At 38.9% G+C, this 23,717-nt stretch overlaps 2 protein-coding genes across 2 annotated transcripts; one reads left to right on the plus strand and one right to left on the minus strand.

Moving 5' to 3' along the window:
- Window positions 1–502: 502 nt before the first annotated feature.
- gnb2 (guanine nucleotide binding protein (G protein), beta polypeptide 2) lies at window positions 503–17,620 on the minus strand. Its single transcript, XM_056236927.1, has 10 exons — window positions 16,742–17,620; window positions 10,042–10,151; window positions 8,794–8,832; window positions 8,602–8,708; window positions 7,052–7,115; window positions 6,625–6,787; window positions 3,598–3,664; window positions 2,009–2,210; window positions 1,715–1,931; window positions 503–1,473 (listed from the first exon to the last, which is right to left on the minus strand). Exons 2-10 carry the CDS (start codon window positions 10,096–10,098, stop codon window positions 1,367–1,369), a joined length of 1,023 nt encoding a protein of 340 aa, XP_056092902.1. The 5' UTR covers window positions 10,099–10,151; window positions 16,742–17,620; the 3' UTR covers window positions 503–1,366.
- A 2,808-nt stretch (window positions 17,621–20,428) lies between these two features.
- On the plus strand, window positions 20,429–23,422 carry LOC130072043 (zinc finger protein 768). The gene is made up of 2 exons (XM_056236926.1): window positions 20,429–21,333; window positions 22,322–23,422. The coding sequence occupies exons 1-2, from the start codon at window positions 20,676–20,678 to the stop codon at window positions 23,062–23,064; spliced, it is 1,401 nt and encodes a 466-aa protein (XP_056092901.1). The 5' UTR covers window positions 20,429–20,675; the 3' UTR covers window positions 23,065–23,422.
- The last annotated feature ends 295 nt before the right edge of the window (window positions 23,423–23,717 follow it).

The raw sequence follows: 23,717 nt of genomic DNA on the forward strand, positions 1-23,717 counted from the left end.
CGAAGTTACATAGTGCTGGTAAAAGCGATACAGACACCTTCAGGCTTCGGCAGACGTGTCATTCAACCTATTGTAAGTCGATGTACCATCTCAATGGGTTTTGGTAATATATTATAAAGGTTGAAAAGTCCCACAGTGTGCCTTTAAGGTGCAAATGTATCATTTAGAAATAATATGGCTAATTTGTTTCATGTGTTCGGTATCACACTTATGTTGTTGTATATGCTTTTATAACATTGTCATATTCATAATTGTGCTTGCTGGGCCAGTGCAGTTTACTCTATGGTTAAAAAAATGTAATGCTTGATCCTAAGGACACTTTTGTATTTTAAGCCACTTTTAATACTGTTTTGACTCAATACTTGATGTCTAATGTGAAGTCTGGGTCCTGAAACAAAACGAACAGTTATTATGAACTGAGTCATTTATAATAAGTATTTACATATACATATGTGATCGACCATTAGTCACTTATTTAGTGACCCCAAACACATTATTTTTTTTCAGCTTTCTTTATTTTCCTTAGGGTGTGGCACACAGGAAAACATGAATAAAATAAGCTTTTAAAAAAGGTCAAATCTAAACAAAAATGAAAGACAAACATCACATATTTACTTGTATACTGGAATATGCCGGCATACGCATCTATAAAAACATGGACTACATAGTGTGATCTGTATCAACCAGGGCTGCGTTTCGTAAAAACGTTTTCGTGGGCCCAAGTTGATGGTGGAGACCATTGCCACCAATGTTCTCTCAATCAACTTATCTCACAATGCTTTTGGGAAACACAGCCCAGGACATTCCTGGTGGGTAACTGTCTCAGGGTCTTCCATATTTTTAACTACATGCTCATAGAAACATCAGTACTTCAGGCTTAATTTTGAGTATAGAAGACAGAATGAGTCAAAATAAAAATGAAAGCGCTTCAATGGATCAACTCCAACTCCCAAGGTCTCAAAGTATGTCAAACGTGTTTCAAATAAATGTTTTGGATTATACGCTCAAATTAGACGACTCACTCAACACACATTCCTCCTAATGCACTTGTGTCTCTTAGTGAGTAAAGGTACCGTGTAGGTCCAGCAAAGCTTAAGTAAGGGAAAAAGTGTGTAAGTGTGTGTGTAAACATTCCTGTTTTAAACTTGTGGTTCAAACCTACCTATAGTGTAACTATATATGTATACAATGATGTGGCACTGAAAAGATTTGGTGTAAACTTATAACTAATTGCCATTATATATAGTATGTACAGTTCTTTGTCAGGCATGTGTGTCTGTGTAGGCAAGTGTACATCATATGTACAGTAAAGTACATACAGTGTGTATGATGAGTGAATAATGTGTACTATATGTGAGCTGTGTTGTCAGTTCCAGATCTTCAGGAAGCTGTCCCAGGAACCTGTAGACACGGCCATGCCATCATCTGTGACCCCAAGACAGCTCACACGATTGTCATGGCCAGCCAGCACTCCTGTAAGAGACGATGAGTGTGAAGAGTTCAAGTGTAACAATGGGGTTTAGAAAAAAACTAAGTATTTTAGATCTTCCACCTCATACACCATGGAAAAAATATGATGCTATGACCTGTACATAAACCATTTTTAAAAAATGTTTTTGAAAGTAGTCTCCTGCAAAAATAAATAAAAAATGTTGGACTAAACGCACTGTGCAAATGGTTACAAGTCACATGATAATAACACCAGCATGTTCACCTGCTCGGTCTCCCTTCATGGCGTCCCAGATGTTGCAGTTAAAGTCGTCATATCCAGCAAGCAGCAGGCGGCCAGAGCGGGAGAAGGCCACAGAGGTGATGCCACAGATGATATTATCATGAGAGTATAAACAGAGCTCCTGATCTGCACGCAGGTCAAACAGCCTGCAGGTGGCGTCATCGGAACCGGTTGCAAATGCACTGCCGCTGGGGAAGAACTGAGCGATGGAGGAGAAAATGAGTGCAAAAGGAAATAACAGTAATGTGTACTTCTTTAAGCAGTGTGTTTACTCACACAGACAGCGTTGATGTCTGACTCGTGACCGGTGAACGTCTGTCTGCACATGCTGTCTCTGATGTCCCAGAGTTTAATGGAGGCGTCACAGGCCCCAGAGATGAAGGTCCGAGAGTCTGGAGCCAATGACAGACTCATCACATCTCCACTGTGACCCGAGAACAGCGTGGTCTGCTGACCAGTCTCGATGTCCCACAGAGCACTGGAACAAACACAAACGCCATAGGTTAAGACATACAACCTCCACATAGGTTATTGAACTCTTGTGTAAACTCAAAAGAAGCTGTAACTGAAAGTAAACAGGCTGTTTAAGTACAACAGTGGTTCTCAACTGGTGGGTCACAAGAACACGGACAGCAGGGAAAAAACAAACAATGATAAATGCAAATAATGATTAACAGGCTTAACTTTCGAAAGAGAGGATAAACGCTTCCTATTTCATTTGCTGTTGATGTCCAACCTATTTTGCCATAGATTCACTTGGCCATGCCAAGTTGGGTAAGTTGTGTAATCTTTATCCTCAAAATCTTTAAACAAAATTATGCAAGATAAAAAAAATACCACCCAGACTACAAATAAATCACTTTCAACAATGATAAAAGTGGCTTGTGCTGGCTGGAATTGTTTGTGTGATGAATATTAGTTGCCGAGATCAAAGGGATAGTTCTTCCAAAAATGACAATTCTGTCATCATTCGCTCAACCGATTGTTGTTCCAAACCTGTAAGACTTTCGTTCATCTTCGGAACATAAATGAAGATATTTTAAATGAAATCGATTTCTGTCCCTCCATTGACAGTCTTCAAAAAGTTCACAAAGAGATTGTAAAACTAATCCATTTGAATTGAGCAGTTTAGTCCAAATTTTCTGAAGAGACTTGATCGCTTTAAATGATGAACAGATTGAATTTAGGCTTTTATTCACATTTAAAAAATGTATCAGCGAATATAAACAGAAGCTCAGCCGTACTTGCTTGATGTGCAAGAACAAACCTCACGGGTTGCTGTGTAACACACTGAACCTGAATGAGACTGAACCACATTGGATCTCGCCATAGGGATCTCGCACGTCAAGCAAGCATGCTTGAGCTTCCGTTTGATGAATATGTGAATAAAAGCCTAAATTCAATCTGTTCATCATATAAAGCGATTGAGTCTCTTCAGAATTTTTTTTTGGAATAAACCGCTCAATTCATATGGATTAGTTTTCGATCTCTTTATGAACTTTTTGAAGCACCAAAGTGGAAGTTGTGTAGTCAATGGAGGGACAGAAAGATTTCATCAAAAATATCTTCATTTGTGTTCTGAAGATTAATGAAAGTCTTAGGGGTTTGGAACGACATGAGTGTGCACACTTACAGAATTTTTTTTTGTTGAGTGAACTAACCCTTTAATAATAATCGTTAATCAAAAATTTACATTATTAAAATTAACAGGGTTTGATTTTAAGGACATTTTCGTTTACATTTGTACGATAAACAATTTTGGTACTATGTTGGAGATGCCATACTGTACATCTGGGTCCTGAAGCAAAACCACTTGAGAACCACTGTAGTAGAGTGTAGGGTTTCATATTTATTATTGAACACACCAGGTTGTGTCTCCTGAACTGGTGATAATCTGATTGTCATCTATGAAACGGCAACAGGAAAGGTAACCTAGGAAATGAACAGGCAGGAAGTCAACATGTCACACCCTGAAACAGCATGATGGTAAAGAAACATGCTTTTGTGATTTGATCTGATTCTGATTCTTTTTACTTTCAGAAGTACAAAAAAAAATACAGTCATGAGTAGTAGGTACATTTGATTACTGCCAACAACAATATTGCATGCAAAAAATATATAAACTATATAAAACATTCTGAGATTTATATTTGCATTTATTTGTAAATGAAGGTGTGAGTATGTGGGCCTTGTTTATAAAAGGTTGCGTAGAAATGTGATTTCTCAAAAGCGAGTATGTGTGATTCAGAGAACGAACGTACACACAAAGAACGTGCTACGCCTCTCTTCCAAATGTGAAATCTACAGTATAAATCACAAATGATCTTGAAATTGTGTGCAGCTTGTACACTGGACAAAGCTGAAACTATCCAAACACTTTCAGCATATACAGGTCCTTCTCAAAAAATTAGCATATTGTGATAAAGTTAATTATTTTCCATAATGTAATGATAAAAATTAAACTTTCATATTTTTAGATTCATTGCACACCAACTGAAATATTTTAGGTCTTTTATTGTTTTAATACTGATGATTTTGGCATACAGCTCATGAAAACCCCAAATTCCTGTCTCAAAAAATTGGCATATTTCATCCGACCAATAAAAGAAGTGTTTTTAATACAAAAAAAAAAGTCAACCTTCAAATAATTATGTTCAGTTATGCACTCAATAGTCAATACTTGGTCGGGAATCCTTTTGCAGAAATGACTGCTTCAATGCGGCGTGGCATGGAGGCAATCAGCCTGTGGCACTGCTGAGGTGTTATGGAGGCCCAGGATGCTTCGATAGCGGCCTTAAGCTCATCCAGAGTGTTGGGTCTTGCGTCTCTCAACTTTCTCTTCACAATATCCCACTGATTCTCCATGGGGTTCAGGTCAGGAGAGCTGGCAGGCCAATTGAGCACAGTAATACCATGGTCAGTAAACCATTTACCAGTGGTTTTGGCACTGTGAGCAGGTGCCAGGTCGTGCTGAAAAATGAAATCTTCATCTCCATAAAGCTTTTCAGCAGATGGAAGCATGAAGTGCTCCAAAATCTCCTGATAGCTAGCTGCATTGACCCTGCCCTTGATAAAACACAGTGCACCAACACCAGCAGCTGACATGGCACCCCAGACCATCACTGACTGTGGGTACTTGACACTGGACTTCAGGCATTTTGGCATTTCCTTCTCCCCAGTCTTCCTCCAGACTCTGGCACCTTGATTTCCGAATGACATGCAAAACTGAGCAACAGTCCAGTGCTGCTTTTCTGTAGCCCAGGTCAGGCGCTTCTGCCGCTGTTTCTGGTTCAAAAGTGGCTTGACCTGGGGAATGCGGCATCTGTAGCCCATTTCCTGCACACGCCTGTGCACGGTGGCTCTGGATGTTTCTACTCCAGACTCAGTCCACTGCTTCCGCAGGTCCCCCAAGGTCTGGAATCGGTCCTTCTCCACAATCTTCCTCAGGGTCCGGTCACCTCTTCTCGTTGTGCAGCGTTTTTTGCCACACTTTTTCCTTCCCACAGACTTCCCACTGAGGTGCCTTGATACAGCACTCTGGGAACAGCCTATTTGTTCAGAAATTTCTTTCTGTCTTACCCTCTTGCTTGAGGGTGTCAATGATGACCTTCTGGACAGCAGTCAGGTCGGCAGTCTTACCCATGATTGCGGTTTTGAGTAATGAAACAGGCTGGGAGTTTTTAAAAGCCTCAGGAATCTTTTGCAGGTGTTTAGAGTTAATTAGTTGATTCAGATGATTAGGTTAATAGCTCGTTTAGAGACCCTTTTCATGATATGCTAATTTTTTTAGACAGGAATTTTGGGTTTTCATGAGCTGTATGCCAAAATCATCAGTATTAAAACAATAAAAGACCTGAAATATTTCAGTTGGTGTGCAATGAATCTAAAATATATGAAAGTTTAATTTTTATCATTACATTATGGAAAATAATTAACTTTATCACAATATGCTAATTGTTTGAGAAGGACCTGTAGATCCTGCATGTGATCGCTGTAGCTTTACCCCAGCCTCTCATGCACATATGTTTTGGTTTTGTACAAAGCTTAAGAGCATCTGGGTCACTTTTTTGAGACCATCTCTGGTTTCTTAGGTAGATCAATCTCCCCTTGCCCACTGATAGCTATTTTTGGAATCACCTCTGAATCATGTCATTTTACAAAGATACAATCTGATTGTGCAGCTTTTCTCATGCTCTTAGCCAAACGATTAATATTGCTGAGATGGAAGGATCGTAGGCCTCCAACTCCAACACAATGGATTCGAGATGTCCTCTTTTTCTTAAAGTTAGAAAAAATTAAACACTCTATAAGAGGCTTGTCTAACCAGTTTAATAAAGCTTGGGGCCATTTTAAGCAATATGTCAGGGAACATGTTTTATTGTCTGACTAATACTGAATCTTATTTCCAGCATTCATTTTCTGTTAAATTTTCTGTAATCATGCAGACTGTGCACTTTCATTGTTTTGTTAAGCCACACTTTTATTTACCCTTTTTTTTGTTATTTAAGATTAATTGTGCGCAGAAAAATCAATTGTGTGCAGCTGAATAGTTTTAGATCTCTGCCTTGTAAACGCCCAATAATTAATGTCATTAGCATATAAAAGAGCACCAGTCAACATCCAAATCCTTTACTTGAGATGAGCGGCAAAAATTGCTTAGATTTCCAAATACCTGCAGTACTCCGACTCTCTGCCATAAGGACAAGTGCGTACGTCTGCTTAGACCCTGACGAAGCGCTAAGCACTTGTTCACGTCATTTTTATAAATATGAATATTGGCACAGATTTTGGCGCACGGTTTGTAAATGAGGCCCTGTGTGTGTGTGTGTGTGTGTGTGTGTGTGTGTGTGTGTGTGTGTGTGTGTGTGTGTGTGTGTGTGTGTGTATCAAACCTGTGTGACCAGGCAGCTCCCGGCTGACTCTAACATTGCCCTCTCGCGTCTTTAAGCTGTATATGGAGCAAATATTGTCCAATCCACCACAGGCCACAAAGTTTCCGGATGGCGCATACGCACATGTCATCACCCATGATGACCGTAACGGGATGGCGTGCATCTGAAGTTTATAATATACACGCAAAGGTTTGAACAGGTTGTTGAACATTGGATAATGGCAGGAAAAACACACATGCTGATAATCTTTACAACATATATAACTGACTTTTTGGCAGTGTTAGTAATAATCATTTGTTTACCTGATGATTTTAATGTGACCTTATAAAACACTTACTACATGGACAACCTGCCGTTGGTTTACTCAATGGTGATAGTTCATGGAAAGCTTAACTTGTATGTGTAACACTACGATGGAGCTACAGACCTTGTTTGTAGTGTAGCTGTCCCAGATTATGAGTTTTCCATCCTGTGAGGCACTAACAAGAAGCCTGAGGAGAGGAGAAGAAAAGAAAGCGGACTTATATATATAAAATAATAGATTAAAAAAGAGAATATAAGACAGGAAAATGGCTGGTGTTCTTACTGAAACACACATATTTACTTTACAGAGGCAACAATGAATTTATAAACTACATTAAAGCTTTCAGTTCATTTCTTTATTCTAACTTAATATAGGCTAGCTAGTGGGCAAGAAAAAAAGGATCGAATCACCAAGCTTATATGTTATTTGTTTATAAGTCGCCACTCTCTATATGCAGAGTATGGCACCATGGGGGGAACCAACTGGAGATTTTTACCAAGAAATCGATTTCCAGTTTTTTGCTTAGGGCACCAATGAGTCCCTGTGTTTTGTATCTTTACACAGCAGCAACTCTAATTCTAACTGGTTACTAGTCTGTGGTGCCCTGTTGATCACAGGCCTGAATGTGGTCTCCCTTGGACTCCAAAGCGATTTACAAGATATTAAAAGATATAAGAGAAGCAACAAATAGTTTTTTGTAACAATTAGCCTGCTATGCTAAAATCTCTATGGTCAAGCTAATCCAATAGCCTATGTAGATAACATATAGTGTGTAGTTACAATTTTATTAAAATGCTGAATTTCATTCTATGGTCAAATGAATATGGTAATATTTTCAATTCAAAACAATAATGATGTTGAATTGTCTACTTAAGGCCCAGATATACTTCATTTTCCACTTTCCGCTTCATCTTATACACAGTTGTAAGCATGTAAGACTTTTTAAAGTATATTTCTTTGACTGCAAGCAAGGAAAAATGCATTAGGCCCATGCGCACCAATGGACCTTCCTTTTCAAGCACTCAAATCAAACGCACTGTTTTATAAATGGCAAAAAAGCTGTGTCTCATTTCGAAGGCTGCATCCTCCGGAATGTTCATTTGTCGGCTACATACGTCATTGAGGCTGCCTCCATTCCAAAGTAAGAAATTAATTACAATACTTTATACATCACAAGAAATAACAGTCAATTTTATAATTGTTACTTTTCTGAAATGAGGAGTCCTCTATGACCTATGCGGCCAAAAAAATGCAACCTCTGAAGTGCGCAACCTTTATTAAATGAGATGATCAGAGTGCATAGACATCAGCAGATTGTAATATTAATGAAAATTACATCACGCAGACAGTCCATGAGCCAGAGCGGAACGCAGACAATGGTAGTATAATTTTGGCTTTATAGTTGTAACTGTGAAGATGGCACACAAGTGCAACACATCCTTGGAGCTTATGAAAGCTCACAAAAATGACACGTCTTTAAAGAAATTCATTTAGATTGTGACACCAGTGTAGCCGTAGATGATAAGCTAACATGTGGGTCAGTATATCGTGTTGTTCATTGTCTTCTGTGCCGCCAACAGGTGAAAAACCAAAGCCAAGTCATGACCTGCTGAGTCATGCTCATTTGCTACTTTTAACTTTCTCTTTGAGATAGAGATAGAGATAAGAGATACCTGGAGTCTGTGCCCCAGTGCATGGCGTAGATTTTAGCCAAATGGCCACGCAGCGTGCGCCTCGTCCTCATCTGTATCCTCCCCACTGGGTCCAGGCCTGCTGTTATCTACCAAACATACACACGACACATGAGTGAAAACCCATAAACCTCTGGAGATCACATCATTCAGGTCCTGAATGTAATGTCTTACCTGAGTAAGTGTGGAATCTCCACATGCTTTCCTGGCATCCTGAGAGACAACAGACAAATGTTAGCTGAATCATTTTGCAGTCACCATTTGCAGGTGGAGGTATTGCCTGTTTCTGAAGTAATCAGGATATCTCAATGCACACTTCATTTTGAGTGGAGTCTATGGGAAGCTACAAAAGCATCACTGGAAATTGTTTATGGCTCTCTAAAAGGCAAACACAATAACTACACCAACACTGAAAGTCTTTAAATTGATTAGATTTGATATCCTCAAACATATTTTATTAGAGTGTAATATTTCTAGCCATCTGAGAAAATGTTTTATTCTGTTAATACCCTTGAAAAAGCTTTTCATTCAAGTAAATCCAAATGATGATGCAAAATCCAAACAAAACATGGTTCTTATATATCTAATTTATTTTCAATTTAAATTGTATAATTCAAGTATGGTTTTCATCATGAAAATAGCCAAAGAAGCTGGCATGGTGTAAAAAAACAAACACTGTTTTCTCTGAATGTGAGCATAGTGGAGCCAAACCCATAGTCATAGTTTAAGAAACCCTATTTCACTCATAATTTGACAAAATGTGTAATTACTGAGTTTGCAAAAGTTTTTATAATAGTTAGAAAATGAGGATCAGTAATAGGTTGCATTTCGTATAAATGTATTTAGCTGACATGATACATTTAAAGCCAACTGTCATTCTGTCAGGACCACTATCGTCAAATACGATTGACAATTAGCATACAGTTTGGATTGGTGGTATGGTTCAGTTCTGGGCGAGAACTCCCTGTGCATCCATGCAGCCTAGCATGGATAAGAGCAGGGAGAGCAGCAATAACCCCCCCTTAGGGTAAACAGAACAGAACCAGCATGAATGTATTGCAGATATCATTAATTCAAGATTTTAAAGTACAACATAATTCGAGAATTTATTCTGATTCAAGGGGAATCAGAATACCAAATCCTGACTGGGCGAGGGGAGGAGCTGGGGATGGAGGAGGGTAATTAGCTCCTGAGAAACACGATAGCTGCTGATAATACTGAAGGAGCTTATACATGTATACAGTGATAGGCGTCGTATTCCTATAGGTAGACGTGGATCAGCTGAGAGTCAGCGGATGCAAGCTTGACAAACGTGACCTGCCAGAACGAACGCTGCGCTTGATTTATGGCAACCCTGACCTCAAAGCAGAGAGTGAAAAATAAAGACCATTATATTTCAGCATTATCAGTATTGGGACTCACTCTGATCTGATTACGCAGTTGCTCAGCCTCCTGTCGAAGCTGCTCAAGCTCACTCATCTTGAAATGATCTTTAACTTTTACCCTCTGACCTCTCTCACCCCCTCAGACACCTGTAGATTAAAACATAATGAATAATGTTAGAGGACACAGTTTTTTAAGTTTGACAAGCTGACCAGCAAAATAACATCATAATTAAAGTCTTTTAAATGCAATTTGAAATTAGAACCTTTTATTTTTTTTAAATAAATCTCACTTTGGTTATAAGATTTTACAAAAAGTAAACAATACTGTACATACTGCACAATACTGATCAGTTGGAGAAAGTTCCCACACACAAAACTAAATGATGTGCATCATTTTGTGTAAAGATTTTTGTTACATATAAAATATGTATAAAATATTTGTTCATCACTAATCATTTCATAGTGCAGATGTGCTGCAGGATTTAGATTAACATTACGGCATAATCTTTAATCTGGCATAATCTATAAGATAATAGGATTAATGTTCCGAGATCCATTCCAAACACAGAAACAAGATCTGGAATTAGGATTATAATAGATGGTAAATTAAAAGTGAGTGTGTCAAACAGAAAGAGAGAAGAAAATGTTACATAACCTGAAATCGAACATAAGGTTACACATTCAAACTGGCATGCAAAAACACAGGATTTTTTTGCATACATTTTTACAGTCAAATATGTCACAAATCATCAACCAATCACAAAGATCTTTTGGATCTTATAAACAGTTCTACTTTGCATGTTTTCCAGTTATAGCCACACAGATCTCGGTATGTCTATTGTCTCAATGCTGATGGAGAACTGTGAGACACGAATGCAAAAATGATTGTTATTACCCTCTTACCACACACTTATTAGAGAGATATAACTCCCTCAACACAAACACCACACCACAGAAGGAATAAAGAAATGTATAAGAGTCAATCTGTGATGAAATTCTACACAAAGAGCATTAAAGCTAAAGATCCACTTTAAAACTTACATCAGAGCCAATCATAGAGAAAGAAGCATCAGTGGTGTATAATGCCATTTACCCACAAAACCTTTCATTTCGATAAATGGCTATGCTCTGGGGGATCGTAGATAAGCTACATGACTGAAAACCTTTCTTCACCTTTTAAGGTCTTCAAGCAAGTTGGGAAAGAAGCAGTTGGTTACGGGGAGAGGGGTTAGTTAACTTAGCCTATCCTCTGGTCCACACTACTGCACCAATGCCTGCTTGACTGATATGTAGTGTTTGAAATCGGGTATAAATGGGTTAGAAATAGCCTGAGGATCAAACATGATCTATTTATTAACCTGCTGTTTTTTTCCTTATTTGCAGTGGTGTTATATTATTGTCAGCACTATGTAAAATAATACGACTTCATGCATTAAACATGACTTGAGGGGGCTGTCAGCTAAGCACCAAACAAGGCCACCGCCTCGGAGTAGGCAAATGTTTTCTCCGTCTTCATGAAACAAAGGTAAACTGTTTTCTACGACTATTTTACACACAGAACGCCATAAACAAATGAGATGTGGAGACAGCATGTTGCATTCGGCTTCCATCATCACGTTGACGCAGAATGGCGGGTCTACGGAACCATTTTCGGTTCAACCAACGTCCCATTCCATTACCGACACAAACGCGCCAATGATCATATGTTCTGTGGATTTGTGTCCATTAAATAGACGGAGTTCTGATAGCACTATAAAGAAATGTCAGCCTTGGCCCCACCCTTACAGCTTAATGCAGAGTGGCATGCACTCTCTGCATAAAAGTAAGCGGCATTTCTATCGTTTACTGGCACCGTGGGTTTCACTGAAACCGCAACCTATCCTTTTAAACCCGAGAGACAGCTGCAAAACGTGCGTTTGCTTGATCACATGGGTTACGTTTATATTTCAGTCAGATCGTCCTACGCCCAGAACAACAGACATATGCACGGTTAACATCCTCTTTATCTACTGACATAGGCTACGTATGGCAAGCCGTTTTAATAAGTAGCCTCAAAGGCGTAAGGGGGGGGGGGGGGGGGGGGGGGGGGGGACACAAAATGGGGGGACATGTTTTCGATTTGAATCCCATTTCCTGGATGTACATACATTTAGGGACTATGCTGATACAAAAACCAGGAAATAATTTGATTATAATGATAAATTCTGCCAAAAAGAATAGTAGGCTATGTATAAGAAAAATATGTCTTACTTTCTTAATTGTTTATAGGGACCGATCGCCAAGACTTTAGAGAATCATTTTATAAAGTCAAAATGTTAGCCATTAATGTTTTGTGTGTAAATAAAAATGTAAATAATGTGAGCCTCAATTTCCACTGTAATGTAGAAACAACCTAAATACAGTATAACCCCCCAATTATTTTTTAAACATTTATTAGGCTTCAAAACAATATAACAACTTGTAATTTAAGTGAACTTAAAAAAAATCTTACATAAACCCATAATAAACGTCATATTTACCTGTGCCAGGTATGAAATATGTAGAAATTGAATAAGGTTATCAAACAGTCCGCACTGCATAAATATAAATTAAATGTAGATTAATCCTTATTAAAGCTACAAGCATTATTTAGTCAAGAGCAGTTAGGTTCCCTTTGTTCTTTGGTTAACTTTACTGACAGAGAGAATTTGTGGCTGCTGTCACTTTAAGATCTGCCGCTGCTGACAGGATCTCATGCGTCTCATTCTCTCACTACTCTTTACTTTCATTTAAGATTTTATTTAAGTCATTTAAGACTGTTCTTGTGAGGATACTCGACAAAACGGACATTTTGGCATACATGTGTGTTTTTGTTCATTCAAGCGGCGAAATAGAACTCCATACTGGCGCGCGTCTTTCTATGTGTCGTGTGTGTGTGTGTGTGTGTGTGTGTGTGTATCAGGAGGACATTCACTGCAGCGCGTTCTCTTTTGTTTTGTCGCGCATAAATGAATAAACATGAATAAGAATAAGAGCAGGATCATAAGACGCTAGCTTAAGTCACCTGTTGTTGTTTCTCGCGTTTCATCGCTGACTGTGCCGCAACCGCGGAGGAGCAGGACCGAGCCTGTCGAAGCGCGCGTCCACGTCCAGGAACGTCGCGTGCACACTCTAAAAATAGCTCACAGAAAGTTCTAATGAGCAGGTATCGCGTTTGCGGCACAGTCGGCAATGAAACGACAGAAACAACAGGTGACTTAATTAATTTTAGTTAAAAATCATAACAAAACGAATTTGAAAGTGGGGGGGGGGGGGGTGACACAAACAGGATTTTGAAAAGTGGGGGGGGTTTGAAAAGTTTGAAAACATGTCCCCCCTGTCCCCATAGGAAATTACGCCCGTGAGTAGCCTAGATGAAACTAACTGTATGTTACTAATTTTTTTATTGTTAGTATCTTGAGGATCTGTGTATGAGATAGGCTATCAGCTACTAATACATACTTTACTTGTATGTATTCGAATATCTGGTGATATCTAGCTTTACTTATTTGATTAATCACTAGTACATTCTTTAGAACTAATTCAAATAGTTATTCCAGTTTTCTGAGTACTTACTGAACAGAACAACCAATTATTAGACACTAGTGAGTATTCAAATTGTACTAGTATTTTTTTTTAATCTACCAATAAGATTATATATAATAAGAATAAAGTAACCATTCTGACAAATTATTACATGACAAGCAAAAAGGCAAATACTTGGGTCTTATAATTAGGCACTAGTATTTAATACATATACTGGTAAAGCTGAAATAGATACAAGTAACTATCCCAATTTTATATAAAAAAGTATTAGTACCCAATGAATAGTAAAAGCTAAAATATGTACCAGCAACAACTGGAATTCCTAATAGTAGGAAGTGAATAATAAGTAGGCTATCCAGTGAATTCAGTAGGCTATCTAGTGAAAAGGAACTAGGCCTAGTCACTATTAGATTGATGACTTGTTTTTGACAGATCGTTTCGCTAGATAAGACCCTTATTCCTCGGCTGGAATTCCTCGTGTAGATCCCTTTGAATCCCTCATAATCAGATCCCTACACTGAAACTGAAATTTGGACCTTCAAACCGTTGTACCCCATTACAGAGTCCTGGACGGGACCTGTTTGATCAACCCGCCCCGCACCTGCAGTAATTAACAGAACACCCGACATCCGACAGAAACACTAATTTTAGTCCGTACCCGACCGACCCGTTTGACATAAAAACCGCGACCCAAACCGCACCTGCATTAACCCTTTCACACGTAAGTTTAAAATATTCGAACTGATCCCCCAGCGTGAGTTTTTCTAGGCGACCTTTATTTAGAACCTGTCACTTTAATGTTTCCATGGTGACGCGTCATTGCTTGTCACGTGACACAGCGCAACCACAACACAGCGCTGAATGAATGATGATCTGCTTTTATGACATTTTTCCTTTTTTATTCAAAATATTCACAAATATATTAGCTATAACATGAAACACTGATATTCCGATTGTCAAATATGTGCATGTGCAAGTGGATGTGTTTTGTTGTTTAAACACCTTTATAACGATCGCGTTAGTTGAGCTGTATGTGCGATGGGCGGCGCCATGTTAGTTTACAACACGTCAATTCCTCCACTTCTCACGAAAAACATGAGTAAGTGGCCGGTGAACTGGGAGAAGAATAGGGTCAAATGTAAAGCTACTTACACAATGTGTATCTGATATGAATAAAACGTGTCGTCTTTTTATAATGGAAAAGATTATTATATTGCCGCTTCCATAGACATCAGTGTGTATTTTACAAACTCAAAATGATTTTTTAGCTAGTACTTATGTGTATTTAAATGTCTCAAACCTAAAATAAACATTATGTGGTTGAAACCACTGAATACATTTTTCTCATGTAGCCTAACACAAGCAATAAATCCAACAATAAGCATTCTGAGTCAAATTGTGCTGTAATAAGCAGCCTTTAACGCTCTTCAGAGAGTGCGTGAACACAAATAAGCATGGGACCATTTGAAAGCAGCTGTCAAATGCACCAAATTGAGTTGAAATAGTCTTGGCTACTGGACCTGCAGTCCAACCGTGTCTACCGCGCGTCCGACCCACACCGCACCCAAATCCGTAAATATTATTCCAGCCGTTACATCAAATATTAGCGGGTCACTCGTGTGTAGGACTCTGGTGTCCACGAGATGTAAATCCTGGAATGTTTTCCTCAAAAACCTTCATTTCTTTTCGACTGAAGAAAAAAAATGATGAACATCTTGGATGACTTTTAATTCTGAAGTGAACTAATAATTTAACGCAACACTTTTTCTTCTGTCATCCTTGACAAATTTGAAATTAAAATTATCCCATAATTTACTCAACCTGAAGCCATCCTAGGTGTATATGACATTTTTCTTCCAGCCGAACACAATCGGATTTATATTAAATAATAACCCATCTCTTCGGAATGACATTGAATATTAGTGTCTGAGTTTTTGAAGCTCCAAAAAGCCCATCCATCCATCATAAAAGTAATCCATACAATTCCAGTGGATTAATAACGAGAGAGTAGAGTTTTAGTTGGAAGGGTGACCTCTGACCTCGTAAACGCGCGTATAGGGCCGTTGCTGGAAGCCAGTGATTATAGTTTATGAAGTTTTAAATATGGATATTTTTCTTACTCGCTTCACTTCAGAAGGCATTTATTATCCTGTATGGATTACTTTTATGATGGATGGATGCACTTTTTGGAGCTTCAAAAACTGGCTATTCAATGCCATTACATACCTGGGAAGAGCCAGGATATTATTAAATATAACTCCAATTGTTTTGGGCTGAAAGAAGAAAGTCACATACACTTAGTATGGTTTGAGGGCGAGTAAATTATGGGATCATTTTCATTTATGGGTGAACTGTCTATTTCTTTAAAGTGACAGCAACCTAATGCTGTGTGTGTCATTAATGTTAATCAAAGAAGAAAAGAAAATGAGAAAATCACTCACTTCTCGACTGAATAACTTTTGTAGCTTTAATAAGGATTAATATCTTCAATTTAAAATTTATGCAGTGAAGACTGTGCAGTGTTTGATTATTCAATTGCTGTATATTGTACCTGTTAGACCTACCGAAAAACTTAAAGAACAAGGTTACATGAGTCAAAACAAAGCCCTAATATATTAAAGGCACCGCTAAATGTGGCATTTATTACAATGAGTTTATCAGGCAAGGGTAGAAAATTACTGTGGGTTTGGGACAATTTTAAATATATTAAAAACTTTGATGTTATGTGCAATTAATCGTGATTAATTACAGAAAAATGTGCGATTAATTCGATTTTTTAAATCGATTGACAGCACTAGTATAAGGAATAAAAGTTAAAACAGCTTGCCATAATCAGAGCTGTGGCGTAAAGCGCTGGAGGCTGCGGCCAGCTGAAGAACAGGAGGCTTCTGCTCCAATTCACGACTCACGGCTAAAATTAAACATGCAGTACATTTAAATACAAATGTACTATGATATATAATCTCCATAATATTCCTACTGATTGTGAATAACAATCCACTGATGTGATTTGGTGACAAAACTAATAAAATCCAAAATTATAAAGTTGATCCTCACATTACAAATGAACATGAACCATTTTAATCATTTAAAACTCTGATGCCCTTCCTACTTTTCATCATATGTCTCATCTCGGTCACACCATTCGGATGAATTTTAGAATTTAATAGTACCTGTTAATCTTCCTGTTTGGCTTTAGTCACTCCTCGCGTAAAGTGAGTGGAATGCTGAAGTGGCTGGCGGAAGTAATTCGCAGGGAATTTTTCTGCTGGAAAATGATTAGGACTGCATACTGTCGGTTCTTTCCTGGTGCTAGTTAGGCCTCGGCGACTCCGTGTTTCATGTATGAAACGAATCAAAACGATGTTACCAAAAAGTATGGAGCCACCATGTCGCCCTCTGGTCGTTTTGAGAGGATGGGAAGAAACCACTGTAACGTTATTCCTGATTTCATCAGCACACTTTGCTTTTGTAGAGAAAAAAAAAGCGACTCAAGTAATATAATTAGCGACAAATGTAATAAGTCCAAATAAAGCTTTCGAATTAAGTACACGTCGTCGTTGTCTTTATATTGCGTTGCTTAATCCTCGATCGCCTCTTTCCTTCCGAGTGCCTTCTTCCTCAGTCTTCTCGTGTTGGTCTCTTCGTTTTGGCCGCCGCGTCCAAGAATGTCCTATTCAATGAAATGCGAGGCACCCCGTGGCCCTTCAAAACATGAAAATAAAGTAACTAAATTCGACTTGGTTATCTCTCCGGATGAGCATATAACCCATCCATCAGTTCAAACGTGACTGTGCCAGAATAGGAGGCGGGGTGAATTCAACATAAACAACAGTAGGCTATAGTTGATTTTTTTTAAATAATTCAAATAATGTGCGCTCACTATGCTGTCAATTCAGTCCCATATGAAATCATTCGGTCTGCACCAGAAACACGTAGCATCACATATGCGCGATTCAACCACACCCATTTTATTGCGAATGTACCACTGCAGCGCAGACCTCCACCGCGGTGCCAAACAGCGGCTCAGGGGGGTGAACAGCACCTCACACTGGAACACACTTGAGTTTAGGCCTCTAAAGCAAAATGTCAGTTCTTTCGCGAAATGTGGAAACGAGAAAATGTAGATCTCAATTTAAATGTTTGTAGAAATTGACAAATAAATGACTTGGAAAGAATAGTGACATTGTGCCGAATTCCCCCTACGCGGTGCTCAGTGACTCCATGAATGCGCTCCTGAGCAGAGTGTTGCCAGATCGCGCAGGGAAAAACAAAAAATAAGCGATTTCCCCTAAGAGACATGGCGGAGCTAAGAGAGGGGAACAAACTATGATAGATAGTAGGCTTTGAGCAGAGTTCCAATCGTTGGGTGTAGACTATTTGGAAGTGCGATTTAGTTGGTCGCAGTTTATTGGGATTTGGAGGCCAAGGACCAGCAATAAAGACTGCATATTCCGAAAATATGTTTAAAAGACTGCCCATATATTTGAAAGTTGTGCTGTAAAATAAATAAATAAATAACAACCGCAGAGTCAGTAATACGCGGACATGGCAACACAGTCACTGAGCGCAAGCCGTACGTCATATGAGGCCTGGAGTTCAAAAGATTGCGTATGCTTTTAACTTGAACTTATTTTATAATCAATTTATTTCCAATATAGTAAATACACATCCAAAAATGCCTCCACTCCATCATTTTCCCAAACAGCTTATTACCCTTATATAAGGGTTATTATAAAGTTAACCAACCTCACACTTTCTCAAATTACTTCGAGCTGTAATTAAAATTCCCCTGTAAAGGCATTCAGTAATGCAATGCGCACTTTCTCTCTAGAGAAAAAAAACCTGCCACCCACCGGAGACACACTCCTAATTACACCTGCCATAATTACCCGTTGAGGGGAGGGGCATAGACATGTTATAGGTGTACTTGCTGATTGGTCCGTATTAAAAGAAAAGTGTGCTCCGATTTTTGTGTATGGTATAATACTTTGATTGTTAAAAGTTCATTATTTATTGTTTTTTTTATTTACATCTACAAATGTGCACCCTTTAAACTGCCACACACATTATGGAGTAGGGCAGCAAAATGTGGTTTGCATCCCTCCCCTCACCAAATGTAGTGATGGTACATTCCACCTGCCCTTACTCCCCATAAGGTACTGTAGTAGCTGTGGATGGGTTGCCCAGCAACACCATTTCCAGAGAACCAAGCATGCAGTATGTGGTTGGATGGACATGAACTGTTCTGCATTAATCCTCCACACATATATTCATAGCCATTTAGTTAGGTCACATAATATCTTACCCAGTCTATGATGGAGTTACCTTCATGACTATAAGCAATAAGAATACAACCATGTATAGAACATTTTGAAATTTAAAAGGTTTAAACATGCTTCCCTCTGGCAACATATAGACTAATGATTCTGGAGAAGATGAGAGTGATCACACTCCTCTCTACATGGCCTAAACAGGGCTCTGGGCTCAGATTCACAGATGGCAGAGAAAGAGGAAGGTTCAGACCAGAATTTAGAGCAACAAAATTAGATCTAAAAATAAGAGTTTTTCCATTGTAGAGTGTTATTCCATTTGTCGACCTCTAGAGCTCGCAATTGCTCTTTCTTACAGCATGCTGAGGGAAAATGCTGTCCAAATGAGAACCATTTGAACAAATGCCATGTATAAGTCAAACTATGTTTTAATATGTAAATAATAATAATAATTAGCCTAGTTAATAGTTCGTTTCCAACAACTATCAAAACTGAAAAAAAAAACATGAAATCAAATGGACAGGATTCTATGAAACTTTTGTTTTTCTAAGAAGTTGTTATTTGATCTTTAACCCAACCAAAGCTGGAATGAACTAGCAGTGATTTATCTAGTGTTCTGCTTCAAGCTCCCTCTAATGTTTAACCCTGATGTGTGTTTAATCAAACAACATCCTGCAGTGTAAGGTCATAAGACAGCAGTTTCAAAACCTTAAACTGTGTCTCAATTTATGCAAAACATCATTTTTCAACGCACCGAATTTACATATTGTACAGATGTACTTTTTAGACAGATAGGTGTATTTCTTTTTAAAATTCCATACAGTAAGCTACTCAGAGATAAGTAATACACTTCCCCTTTGTCGCCATGACGAACTCATTGATTATCTGTACTAAGGAGACCACATAATGGAGCATTGATGGATGATCATTCCAATTACATCATTCCAATTTTTTATTTAAATAAAAAATACATTCATTCTTATATGGATCCACTTTTATATTCAAAAATGTATTTAAAATATATCTATAGTGTGCAATAGTCTTAGGCACGCACATTAGTATTTTCACCAGAAAAAAAAGGTTTTATGCCAGTTATTTATATCTTGCTGTAGTGTGTCAGTAAGAAATATCAGTTTAAATTTCCAATTGGGGGGTGTAGTTAGTACGATTCTACGGGCCCACGCACTTTTGGGGCATTCAGAGATCAATTTTATTAATAGAATGGGTGCGGTAGGGCACCCAACCTCTTATTCTTTCATTGGGCCCAAAATTGCTTGTGGCACCCCTGCTTGTGCATAAAAAAAAAAAAATCTCACTGGATTATTACAATTAATGGCAAAATGAATGTTTGGAAATGTAAACTGATATTTCCTACTGACACACTAGCAAGATATAAATAACTTTAAAAACATTTATTTTCTGGTGAAAATACTAACGTGCCCTAAGATATTTCCACAGTACTGTATATTGTAGCCTATATCAACTAATAATAAACAGAATGACTTTACTCACAACAACTAAAGGCTCAAAGAATGAAAACTACAAATCCCAGGCTGCTGTTGACGTCATTGTTCCTCGACACTACTTGTGATGATGGCAGAACGCGACAGCTTGAGCAAGATTTACAAACCACTTTAGGTTTTCTGTGCTTTTAACATTGTAACCAGGTAACGTATCGAAGTATTGGTAATGGAAGCGAGGCCGTAAACTATTCTATTCTAGCCCTCAGTTAGCTAAGACAGAAACCCAAACCATCTCTTTTGAGCTCTGCAATCACGTATGTAACATTAACGTTACATCTTACAGTGAAATACTGCCGTGGATCAGAATAACCATGACTTTGAGCATGGACATCAGCGTTTCTTTTCTCAAGTGCGAACTCGCCTCCACTATCGACCATGCGGTAAGATGCGCAGTAGAATCAGTGTTGAAAGAAACAGCGCGAGTTGTTGGCATAAAGCTGGCCGCGGCTCGTAATGCTGCCGCAGAGTCGCACAGAGAGAACCAGAGCCTGCGCGAGAGACTGGAGATCTCCGAGAGCGAGCTGAAAGCGGTGCGCTACTACATGACCGCGGCTGAAAAGAACATCAAACAGTGTTTACTTCTCAACAGAACCCTGCCTGGGTCAAATATCGTGCACACAAACGCAGACGACGCACACTGTGTGTTTCCATCATGCGCGGCGGAGGGAAGCCCCACATCACAGGTGCAGAGAAGAGATTCCTCCCGCAAGACCTTCCGAAACTCACCGGGAAGAATTCACAGTCCTAAAAATCTCCCTAGTGTTGGCCTCTGTCTCCCCACGGTGCAGTCTGACTGGCCTCGTGAGTGTGTCAACCGCAGAAAGACACGAGGGTCTTCAGTAGGCAACAGTTCAGCACTCAGGGGTGACCCCACGACCGCACAACCTCTTCTGGAAAACAGTGCTGTTCTCTTCAAACCAGAAGATGAGACAGAAGGCCCGTTTTTCATCACGAATGAGGGCGAAAAAGGTTCATTGTTGTTATTATTATTTCCATTTACCAATAGGCTCGAAGGAAATTTTGCCCTCCAGAGTTTAGCTTCAACCCTGATCAAACAAACCTGAGCAAGCTAATCAAGGTCTTCACTAGAAAATCAGGTAAGTAGGTGGGTTTGAGCTAAACTCTGCAGAAGAGTGGCCCTCCAGGACCAGATTTGAGGAACCCTGCCATAGAGTAATGATCATAGTTGTTTATTAACCCTCTAAACCTTGACAGGAAATAATAGCCAGAAATATCTGTTTGAAATGGAACTATTTATTTTGCCTTTAGACAAAAACATTTTTTAAAGAGTTGCATGTAGTGGGAATATGGAGCTAACAATTGTGTTCAGAGGCCCAAACTGAGCAAAAACATTTGGTGCAGATGTTCTTTATAAGGCCATAAAGATTCTCATAGCCTGTAATGTAAATCAACGAGACTTTTATAACAGTATAACACTGCTTGCATAACATGCCAGTTTTATGATGAGAGCTCTGTCATTTTAATTGTGAAGGGCAAAGCATATAATGCAATACCATGATAATTGATAGATGTACAAAAAAACTTTTCTCAAAAGCCTGTTGTCTCAAATTCGATACTTACATTTGAACACATTTCTTTTAAAAAATATGATGCAAGATAACCAAGTAATCCTAAATTGCTTCAGTGCAGTAAGTGTAGCTATATCTTGACATATTACTAACAATATAAAAGTTATAACATTTACTTTACAGAAAAAAATGACCTGACCTGAAGGGGGAGGCCTTTTACTTACTGAAAACGTATGAACTATCAATCAGAGGGCAGAGGCATGTAATAGGTTGTGTGCAAGTTTTGGTCATGTTGATAATTTAGAGGGCTTAGAAAAATAATGTATCAAATATGATACAGTAGGCTTTATTGGATTAACAGCATGTCAGATTCTTTAGTCTGAGTATAGTTTCATCCATATAAACGTGAGCTTTTCTTTGTTTTACAGACAACAGTTCTGCAGTAACAGACACTGAGAGGAGACACGAGGAGACAGAAGTTTCAGGCCCCTCCGCAAACCTACCAGAGGAGCAGTCTGACATGACGAATTTTGAGTTTGAAATAAGCACACCTGCTGGGAATGTTAATGAGCTGGAACTGATACAGGTGATGGAGGACACTGATGATATCAAACAGGGCACCATTAAAATCGAAGACGATCCTGATTCACTCACATTAGAGCCTCCCTCATCAAATCCACCAGTAGTCTCTTCATCCAACTCCATGCAAGAGTTACCACAAATCTCGCCTTCAGTGCCGGAGAGCGATGGCGATGCTTTGCTGGCCTTGGCGCCACCTGTGGGGAGTGACTCCAGGTTCAGCGGGACAGTCGAGAGCCCTGATAAAGTGCACCGCTGCAACATTTGTGGCCGGGGATTCAGACGTTTCTACTGCTTGAAAACACACCAGCGCATACACACAGGAGAGCGGCCGTATCCTTGCAGATACTGCGAGAAACGCTTCCGCCATTTGGACAGCTTACACAAGCACCAGCGCATCCACACGGGAGAGAGACCATACCGCTGCGCCGAGTGCGGATGCTGCTTTAGAGAACTCGGTCAACTCAAAAAGCACAGACTCAAACACTCACCCACATTTGTTCCTGTGGCCAATCCCACCTTCCCTGTCCTTCCTGCCGGACCCTCCTATGTCTGGTCACATCTCAACACACAGTCTTTGGATTCAGTCTAGGCTTGTGATGGTATCAAATTTTCAAAGCTGTAATTGTGGAAACTTGGTATACGGTATTATGGCGGTATTGAATTATGTTACAAAAACAGGTTGAAAATATGAACAAACTTGTCCTCTTAACAACCTGGAGCATTTACATACAATGTACATTTTTATTGTGCATGTTTTAAATTAAACATGTTTCAAACAGATTAAAGTGCAAAAGAACACAACTATAAAGAATCAGAACATTTTTTCAACCATTCTCTGGATATCTTTTCTGGGCTGGCCTGTTTTAGTCCAGATTAAAATGTACAAGTGCAAACAAATGCTTAGTATTTAATAAATATTAAATGCTTAATGTTTATTTGAAAATGAATATCAAGTATTTGGTGTTGATTGATTAATACCATAGTAAATACAAAAATGTGAACATTTAAAGGCTATTTGATTTAATTTCCTTGAGTTCAGAAACAGAAAGTTGCACAGCTTTGTGTGCGGTAACTTTGGGTTACCACTGTAATTCTGCTTTTCCATAAGTGCCACATACTGTGAGATAGGGAATTTGCATTTTCATTCTGCCGGTTTGCCATTTTTGTTCAGACTAATGTGAAAATTGGACCAATTTATTACGCACCAAATGCATTCAGTGTCATCAGTTTTAACCAGTTAAT

This window comes from Rhinichthys klamathensis, unplaced genomic scaffold, assembly GCF_029890125.1.
Source record: "Rhinichthys klamathensis goyatoka isolate OS25496 unplaced genomic scaffold, OSU_Roscu_1.1 h1tg000473l_1, whole genome shotgun sequence".
NCBI classification, from domain to species: domain Eukaryota; kingdom Metazoa; phylum Chordata; class Actinopteri; order Cypriniformes; family Leuciscidae; genus Rhinichthys; species Rhinichthys klamathensis.

Bases quoted from the DNA above. Each gene is read 5' to 3' on its own strand.
- gnb2 (XM_056236927.1), bottom strand. From the start codon at position 10,098: ATGAGTGAGCTTGAGCAGCTTCGACAGGAGGCTGAGCAACTGCGTAAT. The intron at 6,788-7,051 runs GTCTGTAGCTCC...TATAAACTTCAG, and splicing joins ACAGCTACACTACAAACAAG to ATGCACGCCATCCCGTTACG. The intron at 2,211-3,597 runs GTGTGTTCAATA...TGTTTGTTCCAG, and splicing joins AGTTCAGGAGACACAACCTG to TGCTCTGTGGGACATCGAGA.
- LOC130072043 (XM_056236926.1), top strand. From the start codon at position 20,676: ATGACTTTGAGCATGGACATCAGCGTTTCTTTTCTCAAGTGCGAACTC. The intron at 21,334-22,321 runs GTTCATTGTTGT...TTTGTTTTACAG, and splicing joins CACGAATGAGGGCGAAAAAG to ACAACAGTTCTGCAGTAACA.